General features: G+C 36.7%; 2 protein-coding genes across 2 annotated transcripts; one reads left to right on the forward strand and one right to left on the reverse strand.

The window, feature by feature from the left end:
- Positions 1 to 541: 541 nt before the first annotated feature.
- Positions 542 to 2,262, reverse strand: LOC125499437 (uncharacterized). The gene has a single exon (XM_048648255.1). It carries the CDS (start codon positions 2,220 to 2,222, stop codon positions 942 to 944), a length of 1,281 nt encoding a protein of 426 aa, XP_048504212.1. The 5' UTR covers positions 2,223 to 2,262; the 3' UTR covers positions 542 to 941.
- Positions 2,263 to 11,277: 9,015 nt separating this feature from the next.
- On the forward strand, positions 11,278 to 12,078 carry LOC130589440 (uncharacterized). Its single transcript, XM_057390700.1, has one exon. It carries the CDS (start codon positions 11,278 to 11,280, stop codon positions 12,076 to 12,078), a length of 801 nt encoding a protein of 266 aa, XP_057246683.1.
- Positions 12,079 to 12,315: the final 237 nt, after the last annotated feature.

Raw genomic sequence — 12,315 nt, forward strand, 5'->3', positions numbered from 1 at the left:
AAATAATGAAGCAAAGTGGCATTTTTTTCCTTTTTTTATTTCTCCAATCTCCATGAAATCTTAAAGAGGCTTTATTTAGTAAGTTATGAATAGAATATACTCCTTCCGTCTCAATTTATTTGCTACATTTTGCCATTTAGGTGTGTCTCAATTTATTTGCTACATTTGCAACTATTTTCATATATAGTACATAGGTCCCACATTTTATTTACAAATTTGTCATCACTCCCTCTTTGGTTTTTGTAAACATTTCCATATATAGTACATAGGTCCCACAATTTACCTATTTGCTTTTTTGTTAATTCTTGTTATGACAATGGTCCCCACTCCCTCCTTGGTCTTTGTGATAAAGCAAATGTAGCAAATAATTTAGGACAGAGAGAATAGTAAAAAGATAAAAGAAGAAAGTCGAATTTTTTAGGCATTCTAATTAGGGAAAAAGATTCCAATTAAAGTGGCGTTAATAGATGAAGCAAGTAGAGTAGGTCTTGGGCTAGTGGCGAGGGATGCAAATGGTGCAGTAATCCGGGCGTGGTCTAAGAGCAACTCCAATGGTAAGCAAAATGGAGTTTGGCTTAAAATGCCACCTAGATTTATCTAGCTAAAGTATACTTTAAGCCAAAACACCTCCAATGGTTTAGCCAAACTCCATTTAGCTTGAGTAGGTCCCACTTGTCATTCATCTTTTGTATTTTATTTTTGACACAATACTCACTTATTATTAATTGGAACAAAATTGTAGATAAATTTTTAGTACATATAAAATTTATAAAAGAGTAAATAAAAGCACAAATTGGAAAAAAAAAATTATACGTCTTGTGGAAAAAAAAAAAGTCGATTAAAGATAAATATAAAATCTGAAAATATGCTTGAATTACAAACCCATAAAATTTTTTGAAGGAAAAGAACAACATGGCATATTTAGGAATTTAAACAACACATTAATTATCATCTTGGCTTCCAAAACGTGTCCAAATGTGTTCGACAAGATCCGCTTTGAGTTGATGATGCATTTGTCTATCCCGGATGGCTATATCCCTTGCGAGATATGCTTGAAAATCTTGAGCATGTCCATGTTGAACGTCCTCAACAGCATGTGGTGAAAAATCATAGTCGGGAAAGTTTCGCGAGTATGTGTGTCTCTCATCTTCAACAATCATATTATGCAATATAATACACGCTTCCATAATATCGTGGAGCTTACTTTTATGCCAACACTGTGCTGGTCCACGAACTATTGCAAAACGAGCTTGAAGTACTCCAAATGCTCTCTCCACATCTTTTCTTGCACTTTCATGTTTACGTTTGAAGCATATTCTCTTGGGGTCTTGAGGGTGTGGGAAGCTTTTAACGAATGCAGCCCATTCAGGATATATACCATCTGTAAGATAGTACCCCATATTGTAGTCACTACCATTAATAGTGAAATGAACTTCAGGAGAAACTCCTTGTAAACTCTCCTGAAACAAGTTTGATCTACTCAAGACATTAAGGTCGTTGTTCGAACCAGCCACACCAAAAAATGCATGCCATATCCAAAGGTCCACCGAGGCGACTGCTTCAAGCATTATTGTAGGATGTCCGTGGTCACCTCGTGTGTACTGACCTTTCCATGCGACCGGACAATTTTTCCAAGCCCAATGCATGCAATCAAGACTACCGAGCATGCCAGGAAAACCATGACACTCTTCATGCAACTTTAGCAGTCGCTGAACATCATTATAAGTTGGTTTTCTCATGTAAACCCCTCCAAAAACTTCAATAATAGTACGACAAAATTTAAATAAACATTCAATAGCAGTGCTCTCACCAATTTTAATATACTCATCAAGAGCATCAGCAGGGGTTGCATAAGCAAGTATGCGAATAGCTGCGGTGCATTTTTGAAGTGGAGACAAACCTACTTTATTAGCTGCATCACTCCTTTGCGTGAAAAATGTTGACTTACTTTCAAGTGCATCTACTATACGCATGAACAGTTCCCTCCTCATCCTAAATCGTCTTCGAAACGTTGACGCAGGATATACGGGTTCAGGAGAAAAGTAGTCTCGATAGAGGCGTGCTGCACCACCTTCACGATCCCGGGGAACGATTGATCTAGGCGGATTTGAAATTTGTTGATATAAGTAAAGCCCCATTTGCTCGTCAGTGTCGTCCCAAAATTCATCATCCATTTCCTTCATCCAATCAGTATTATTTGATGAGCTTGGATTATCAGACATTTTGAGGAGATTAATAATGTAGGTATAAAGAGAGAAAATTGAGAAGATGAACTATGAGTTGTGAATCTTTACAATAGATATGACATATATATAGAGAGAAAATTGATTCCAAACGGCTATCCTCTTCACTAATTTCATGTTGAGGAGTTTGAGGCTCACTACCCGAACCTGGAGTTTCGAAATCTTGGTGTACGCTACTACCTCCAAAATTTTCCCTTCTTGAATTATCGTGAACTGTATATGGTTCATGGGGATACGGAGCACGGGAGTAGTAGTTTGGCCTCATTGGAGGATTAACCGACATAATATTTTGTGGCTGATAGTATCCGGGGTGGTAATAAATTTGCGAGTCAAGAGGAAATGAGTGATGTTGATTATTATAATGTAGAGGAGTTGGACGAATTGGAGAAGTTTGGAGATTTGGTGAAACATTTTGGGTTGGATTTTGAGTGTTTTGATTATCTAAATTGGGAGAATTTTCCAAGTAGGAGTAGTATTGAGCATAATAATCTTGTGAATTGTCCATATTATAGAATATGGAACTTTACTAATGAAATGAAGTGAAATATTTTTTTTTTAGAAAGAAGAATTTAGAATTGGAGATAAATTTATACTCAGTTTTCCTACTATATATACACAAAATATTTACTTTTTAAATTTATTTTTAAAAAAAAATTACAAAACTATCCGTTAAACTATTGCAATTTGGAATAACATTGAAATTTTGGAAAATAAAATCATAGCAATACTGTTGGTACTTGGTAGCCGTTGGAAGCATACATGCAATGGAAATTCATTTCCAAACATGTGGGCCATCCCACTTTTTGGTTGGCCAAAGGATTTCACCCATTTTTTTTGTGCGTGTACTACAATGACTCAAGGAGTTGAGCATTTCCATTGCAGTGTACTTCACGCATATTACTCCATCTCTTTATTTTTTCACCAGAAATTCAACATGGTCCCACATCAATTTTTTGGGCAAAGTAGCTGAGTTAAGCCAAGTTGTTCAGCAAGGAGAAGTTAAGCCAACCACTCCAATGGTTCAGCTACTTGCTCCATATTTATTTTAATTGCTAGCAAGTCCTCCAAGAGAACCATTGGAGTTGCTCTAAGATCGTTCTGCATAGCTGGTCTGTGGAACGAGCAGAGGTTGCAGCAATGTTGTAGGCTGTTAAAGTGGCGAAAGAGGAAGGGTGGTCCAAGGTGATGATGGTGGAGGGAGATGCCCAAACAATTGTAAGGGGCATAAACTGTGATTGCCAAAGGAGTGGAGATATCCAGGGCCGTCTTGGAAATTTTGGGTCCCCGGTTCTAACATGAAAATTGGGCCTCTAAATTTATAGAAAATAAAGATGGAACTCATGGAAGGTTAGAGTTCTAAAGATGGAAAGTTGAAAATCTAAAGATAGATCATTTACAAATTTATTAAGGGTGGGAAACAAAGGTGATTTCTTCAAATATGAAGTAAAATTTTCAAAATAATATATTTTGGGGCACTTATAATTTTAGGGGCCCTGTGCTATTGGGCTCTTTGCACACCCTCATCTACCCCTCTAGAGATATCCAAGTGGTTGTGGAGGATGTTCGCCATTCAAGTTCTTTCTTTGATAGTATTATCTTTAAATTTTGCTATCGTGAATGTAATGAAATGCTCATATGCTTGCTAAGTGGACTATTTGTAGTTATTGTGATGAGGTTTGGCTTGATGGAGTCCTTCATGGATTTTCGATTTGATTGTATTTACTCTTTGAACATTATTTCTTAATAATATTGTCTACCTTTTACCTTAAAAAAAACTAAGGAAAAAGTTTGCAATTCTTTTATACTTATTACTAATCAATATTTACAAAGTACTAATGATCAAAGTTATGTCTCGACATGTATACGTTAAAGTCAAAATGAAACAACTAATTAAAAATAAAGATAGTATACATACTAAATTCAAGTGCACACAACAACCGTAGCCATCTTTTTGTTTCTCTCCCTTTTTCTCCCTTAAAACCTGGTATTTATTTGTTCAGCCAAATCATGGTTGCACGCCACCTTTCTTCTCAATGGTGTTAAGTCCAATTATACTTTTATGCACTTTGCATGTTATCTTGCTTGTCGTCACTTGTAAATAGTAGGTTAGTAGTCTTTTTAATTATTTTAGGTAGTTCTTCTCAACGAAACCCCCCTCCCTTCAATCATATATATGTAAATAGCTTAAATAATAGTGTAACTTTGTATATAATATTTATTTTCCGAACTTAGTTAAACTTAATTTGATTTTAGTGGATTAGTTAGTCTCTCCATGTATCGACCCTACTTATCCTTTACTATATATATATTTTTGAAGTTAAGATAGTTAATATAAATTATTAATTTGTATACGTAAACAACATGTATCAGATGGAGTTATGGAGTTTAGATGCCTCGTCCAAAGAGTGATTTTTTCTAGATACCATGCACCGACACCTTACCTACTAAGACACTTTTGAAATCACGACATCTATTAGACAATGCTACTTATCTTTAGTGTATTTCAAAAGGGCCGCCCAGATCAAGGAGCAAGGCCCAACCTAAGCGCCCTAATCAAATCAGATAGGTGTTTTTCACACATCCCAACGCCTATAAATAGGGAACAATTCTCTATTTATGAGGGTAAGGAATTTTAGACCAACTACTCAATACTAAACCGCTAAGTGCCATAACTGACTTGAGCATCGAAGGAGGGCCGATCCCGGAAACACCCCGAGTAGTTCAAATCTTATTTTTGTAGGTCTCGTATCACCCTTCAAGCATTTGGCCGCCTCCAACAGTCATCAACCCAAATCTTGACTTACCCTACATCTTATAAGTTTTTTTACCCGAAACAGATGGGTTTCATCCATAACCATGGATCTTTGGTTTATTGACTTCGGAAGAAGGTGGAAAGTGGTCGTGGCTTGGGGCAAACAAAAATTTGATGAAGTTTGGCATGTTGGCCATGAGAGAGGGAGGAGTAAGGTGGAAGGAAGAAGAAAGTCAACTTATTGCATTTTATAATGTTTTCTTCATTTTTCTTTTAATATATAAAATCATGAAATTATCCTTTGCTACTATAACTACTTTCAACATTGGTAAATTGGTGATTTATTTAATTAAGTTCTTCAATCCAATTTTAAGTTATTTTTAAGTTAAATAATACCATTATCCTTATTCCTTTATGTTATCTTAAACCAAAAATAATTATCCTTTTACATTAACTAATAATCTATGTTGTAACATGGTAATTTATAACATCAATTTAGTCGATTTTAAATGTTTAAATTTTAGTTAAATTAGAGGTAATTAATTATAACTAATTAAATAATTAATCATGGTTAAATTATTAGGATATTACACATTTATTTTTCTATTTTTCATCAACAATAATTCTCTTTTCTCTCTGTATCGGTGAGTTTTATACCCAATTATTGATTAATCATGGTTAAATTATTAGGATATTACACATTTATTTTTCTAGTTTCCATTAACAATAATTCTCTTTTCTCTCTGCATTGGCGAGTTTTGTACCCAATTATTGGGTTATTTATCTCCTCTAGTGAGAGTTAGAGTTTGATTTATTAGTCTCACCTTGTGGGAGTTTAAAGTTTAATTTTTGTGTTATGTTACAAACATGCACTTATTACATTCCCAAAGATGAACATAGAGCCCTTAATTATGGACCTTAATTTTAGTTGTAAGCCCTAAAATCTCAATTTTAAAACCCTAATTACGAATATTTAACCCTAAGACTTTTAGTTGCGATAAATTTGGCACCATTCATCTTATATGTAAAAAATCATATGCAAGAGAGATTATTTTCATGTGGAACTTTGACAATTAATCTTCAATTAAGAATATAAATTCAAACGAAGTAATATTTTGGGCCTCATTGACGATAATTGGTAATGGAGTTTGTAAAAATGGTATACCATTCAAACGTTATTTTGTTCTCATCATGATGTATCTATTTTTGAACAATCACTAGTAAAAAAAATCCCGTTTGATGCGGTCAAAATCAGGTTTACTGATGCAGGTTTGGTCCGCATCAGGTGAGCTCGCAGCATATCTCATTTATTTACTGATCCGGTCCAAAATAGAATTAGTAAATGATTCATTGATGCAGTTTTAAGAAAAAATCGGATCTGTTAATCACATTTAGTGATCCGATTTTTCCTTACAACCGCATCAGATTGTTAAATTTTTTGTCCAAAAAAAAGATGCAAACTTGCAGCGTGCAGGTCTGCAACCACTTTCATGTCTCATCGATATATATAACAATAATAATAACATGTATACAAAAAAATGAGGACGGTTTGTATACAATAATAATAACATGTACAATAGGTTCAATATATTAAATTAAAAAAAACAGATTTGTATACAAAAAAACATATATATACCATAATAATACATATATATACCTGAAAAAATGCATACACAATTCCAGTTCAGCAACGGAAAAAAATGAGGAAGGTTTGGAATTTCGTAACCAAAAATGAAAATGAATGAAAATTACAAAAAAAAAAAAATAGATCTAACTAAAAAACATAAATTACAGAAAATGAACGAAAATTTAAAAAAAACGAACTAAATATAACTTAAATTATAAATTACAGAAAATGAACGAAAATATAAAAAAAAAAAGAACTAAATCTAACTAAAAACATAAATTGCATAAAATGAACGAAAATTACAAAAAAAATTAGAACTAACTAAAAAAGCGTAAATTAAAGTAAATGAAAGAAAAAATGAACTACGAACGAAGATTATAAAACAAAATCTAACTAGATCTGGAATTACACGAAGATTTGCAAAATGAAGACGGCGAAGGATGAAGGCGGCGCGAAATTATCTGGAATTACGTTGAAGATCTAGAATTACGTTGAAATTCTCTGAAAATGAAGATCTGGAATTACGTTGAAGGCGGCGCGAAATGTAATACTCCGTTTTTTTGGAATTAATTCCTTAGAATTAAGAAAATATAAATAAGTTAATAAAAAGGTATTTTAGTATTATATATAGAATCATAATAATAATATGGGTCGGTTTAGTTAATTTCGTAATTTTAAAGAACTAAACCGAGTTTATTTAGACCTAGTTATGCTAGACTATAAATAGGAGAGAAAAACAAAAAAAACTTCAGAAACCCTAAATTCCTCTCCCTCCTTATTCTCAGCCGTTTTTCCTTTCTTCTCTCTCAACCTCTCTCTTCTCTCTCAGCCGTCCTTTCCCTCTCTCTCACAAATTCTCTGTCTTTCTCCCTCGTCGTCTCCTTGGAATCCCATCGACGGAGACGAGGTTTGGTGTGCGAGTGTGTGGCGTTCGAAGGTGTGAACTGTGAAGTCGATATGTTGCATTGGAATGCGTAATTCTATCGTATTATGAACATGAGCATTGTATTCATACTAATTTGATCCATAGTGTAACAAGAGTGTTATAAGAGATACGATTTGAATACTGTAACTAAGTAACATGTAAATGACTCTATGTGGTTATGAAATGAATGGACAGTATTAAAAAGTGAATTATGGCAATAACTTGTAGTTGGACTCCCTACAAGTGATGAACAATGGGGGAGTGTGGGACTTGTTCTACACTCCTACGCAGGCCTACTGTGACGACAGTAGTGTCCTTATAATTTTGATAACTCAAGTAGGCGAAAGGTTCCGTACGATCTTGGGGGTATGCATACTAAGGTGATGGGTGTGAGACGGAACGAAACCGTATATGCATTTCATCTAATAGACCAAGTTGTCTATTAAGGATTCAGTAGCCCGTATGATTCTAGTAAGATGACGGTGCCCGTTCGATGCCAACTAAATAAAGAGTAAAGGACGTAACGTATTGTAGTATCATGCTTAGGATGATTCATTACTGCGTTGTTTATGTTTATATGTATTCAATGGTTCATTATGTACTCAGCATAGCTGATTGTGTGTTATTATGTGTTTGTTGACCTGTGATGAACCATTGATGCTAGGATGGGGAGAAGACTAGGTGTGCTGGTGCTGCTGCATGATATCGAGCATACGGGGGATAGTCTTTAGTATTTGAATTTAAAGCATTTTAATTAAGTACTATAAGATTATTATAATTTACGTATTGGTTTGTGGTTTGAATAAAAGGGGTCGTTGATGATTCCCGAGTTGTAGTTACATTTTTATTTCCGCTGCATTTCAGTTTTTGAGACAATGTTTTAAGTTAACGTTCTTTCTTATTATGCCTTGTGTTTCATCGCGGCGGTAACACTCCCAAAGTCGATGCGACGTAGTTGTAAACGTGTATGGATTTTGGGGGTGTTACACGAAATTCGCTTCTATTATCGTTGCAAGTGTTTGTTGGGGAGGGAGGAGGGAGGAGGAAGGAGAGAGGAGGGCGTCAGATTGCGGAAGGAGGAGGGCTTCGGATTGATGAGTTAGGTTTAGATGAGATATAGTTTAGAGAAGAGAGAGAAATGAGAGAGGGGATTAGGTTTTGAAGTATGAGAGAAAGAGGAGGGTTAGAAATAAGGAGCGAGGACCGGATGAGATTTAGGTGTTGGATCGCGCATCCTTTTCTTATTTCGCCAACACATTTTCGTCGGGCCGCATATTCTTTTTTTGTTTCATGGACTGAAATTTGATGCGGTCCACAAAAGATCTGCATCAGTTTTTAAAATCTGATGCGGTCCACAAAAGGACTGTATCAGATTGTCCTCTTAGCTTTCCCTCCCAATTTTTATGTTGATTTTCGGATGCGGTTTTACAAAAATCGAATATGTTACTAAGTGACAGATAAGGTTTTTTCCACCAGTGAATAGATATAGTAGTTGCTCCCACTAGTTTTTATTAGTTGACCCATTGATTTGGGACACATTTGTCGAATCACTAATCATAACTTTAATATCTCTAATAGTGGATAAGCAAAAATTACAAAAAGTTGATATTTTGATAATACACGTTGAGACGAATCTAACAAGATATCACATTCTATATTTTTCGTTAAGTACAAATCATAATAAATTCGAACAAGATATCACATTCTCAAGTATATCTCTACATTGTTAACAGAATAAGGAATAGAATGCTCTCTAGCGACTCCGAGCGCGAGCGAGCTCTGACCAGTGAGGAAAGTGATATCTTACAAAGATCGAATAAGAAATTTAAGCCTGATGAGAATGGAGTGGGAAAGGAAGTGGAGATGGAGGTACCATCTTCTCAAGGAGTTGAAGGGACCGGGCCCTCAGGCAAATTGAGGTCTTATAGTCAAATGGCGCAGGGTTTCGATAGAGCGGTAAATCCATTATTTGAATCGAATGGAGTCGCAGATGTATCTGATGATGAAGAGAACCAGGAAGGATACGCTGAGGATATGAATTGTCCCACAATTTACCTCTCGAAGGAGGATAAGCGTCGGATTAGGCACCCATGGATGAATGCTATTATCATCAAGCTATTTGACAGAAGGATGAGTTATGAAGTGCTCGTCCGTAAACTAAAGCTTAAATGGAATCTAAAAGGGCAAATAGCCTTGACTGATGTAGGACATGCGTATTATGTAGTTCGGTTCAGTTCTCTCGAGGATTATGAGTTCGTCTTAACTCAAGGGCCGTGGTTGATAGGAGATTCCTACTTAACCATTCGCAAATGGATTCCCAACTTTATTGCGGATGAGGAACCTATCAAATTCCTTACCGCATGGGTTAGGATACCACATTTATCTGTGGAATACTTTGACAAACAAATATTGCATAAGATTGGAGAAAAGATAGGAAAAGTGATTAAGATTGATAGAAATACTGAGTCAATGGATAGAGGCCAATATGTTCGTTTTTGTATTGAAGTAGATATTTCTAAACCTCTTCTTTCCAAGTTCAGGTTAAATGGACGTATATGGAAAATTCAATATGAAGGATTAAAAATGGTGTGCTTCAAGTGTGGGCGTTTAGGCCACAAGGAGGACAAATGTGGAACCTGGGATCAGGAGTTGGCGGCTCCGGTAGTCAACATGGGGGTACCTCCTAGGCTCGATCAGGTGGCCCCCCCCAAACAAGTAAGGCCGGAGGTTAGCTCAAGCTATGGTGATTGGATGCTGGTTCAGAAGAATGGGAGGAGAACTCCTGTAAAGAATACTAAAAATGGGGATAAAGCGGGGACTGGCGGTAATGTCAAGCAGGATAAAAACTTTGCTAGAGGGTTGCGCGAGGATTTGCCTGGTAATCAGAAGTCCGGTGAGAGACCTTTACTCAATGGTTCTCGGTTTGAAGTGCTGAGTCAAGCGAGTCAACATCACCAAGGAGGAAGTGGCGTCGAAAAGTCTATGGAAGTGGAAGTCCAACCCGCGGTGGCTTCGGATAGTGATTTGGGTAACCCAGTGGGTCGAGCCATTGATCTTAGTCCGGTAGATAATTCTGCTATGGAAATAATTTCCAGTGAGGAAACGGTTGCGGAAAATCAGGAAAAATTTTTGGAAAAGATAGCGCCCATATTTTTAGGTAACAAAATAGCGGTGGGAGGAAAGGAAATTTCCATAAGTCCTCATTGTGATGTGGAAATAATTTCGGAGTCGAACATAATTGTGGAAAATAAAAATCTCAAAGATATTCCGAAGGATTCCGAGGAATTGAGAATTGGGCCCATAGGGCAAATTAAGAAACTTCCTGTGAAAGGACCTAAACTTAAAAAGTCCTCTCTTAGGAAGTCCCCCTACCAGAAACCAAGTGGAAAAGAAAACATTGGTCCAAGTGTGAAAATTAAAAGCCAATTTCGCTCGATTCATCAATCGGAGCAACCAATTTTTGATCGTGTCCTCAAAGATGGTGCCTATCACACTGGTATCCCGAATTCCCCCCTCGGTGGAGATGTTTGTGGAGGAGCAGCCCGGTGGGCCATCAATGGTAGTGGCTCACCCCTTGGCCAACCGAGTGAGGTTGGAAGTAAACTCTTATCTTCCGCCGGACAACAATGTACCCTTTCTGATGGTAACGTTTGCGTTGCCGTTCATTACAGCGGGTCCAATGAGAGCTCTCAGGGAGGCGTTCCTCTCAATGATGCATAGAATTCCTTTAATGGAATATGACAGGTACCCTAACTTCCCGCAGTTTAATATGTTAGTTAAAATTCTAGTTTGGAATGTTCAAGGCGTTGGTAATAAGATTCCAACCATCAGGGAATTAATTCGCATTAATAATCCTACGGTGCTGGTGCTTGTGGAGACTCATCTGAGTGGTGAACAAGCGCAGAAAGTATGTGATAAAATTGGCTTTTCGGGTAATCTTCGCGTTGAGGCTCAAGGTTTCTCGGGAGGGATATGGTTGTTTTGGAGAAAGGAAGTGGTGACTGTAACTTCCTTTGGCTCTCATTCTCAACATCTCACAGTTGAAATTAAAAAGATAGGAGATACTCCTTGGTTGTTTTCGGCTATCTATGCTAGCCCTGATACTGTTTTGCGAAGACAACTATGGGAGGAACTGGAAAAAATTAAAAATTCTTATTCGGGTCCGTGGTTGTTGGCGGGAGATTTTAATGAGACAATTAGCATGAATGAGCGGAATGGGGTAGGTGGTTCAGAGATGGAAAGGCGGTGTCGAAACTTCGCTAATTGGATTGATAATGTTAACCTTATTGATCTAGGAGCTGCAGGCCCTCAGCACACTTGGTTTAGAGGCTCGTCTCCTGATACTTTTAAGTCGGCCAGACTTGATCGATGCCTGGCTAACGAAGATTGGAGATTGAAATTTTCAGAAGCTGCGGTTCGCAATCTCCCTAAGTCATGCTCCGATCACTGTCCAATTCTTATGAGCTCCTCGGGTTTTGCCCCTCTCCCTCAAGCCATTCGTCCGTTTAGATTTCAAGCGGCATGGCTTTAATCATGATAAATTTCATGAATTTGTGCATATTAATTGGCTTTCTTCAGCTCCAATTATTCCTTTTTTAAAATCCTTTGCTGAGAAATTGAAAAAGTGGAACAAAGAGGAGTTCTATAACATTTTCAAGAAAAAATCTGAACTTTGGGCGCGCCTTGAAGGGGTTCAAAAAATATTATCTACGGGGAGGCAACCTCATCTTATTAAATTAGAAGCGAAATTAAGAAGAGAGATGGATGA

This window comes from Beta vulgaris, chromosome 7 (assembly GCF_026745355.1).
Source record: "Beta vulgaris subsp. vulgaris cultivar EL10 chromosome 7, EL10.2, whole genome shotgun sequence".
Classification (NCBI taxonomy): Eukaryota; Viridiplantae; Streptophyta; class Magnoliopsida; order Caryophyllales; family Amaranthaceae; genus Beta; species Beta vulgaris.

What these genes read in the sequence shown, in the direction of transcription:
- LOC125499437 (XM_048648255.1), bottom strand. Translation starts at nt 2,222, where the DNA reads ATGTCTGATAATCCAAGCTCATCAAATAATACTGATTGGATGAAGGAA.
- LOC130589440 (XM_057390700.1), top strand. Translation starts at nt 11,278, where the DNA reads ATGGAATATGACAGGTACCCTAACTTCCCGCAGTTTAATATGTTAGTT.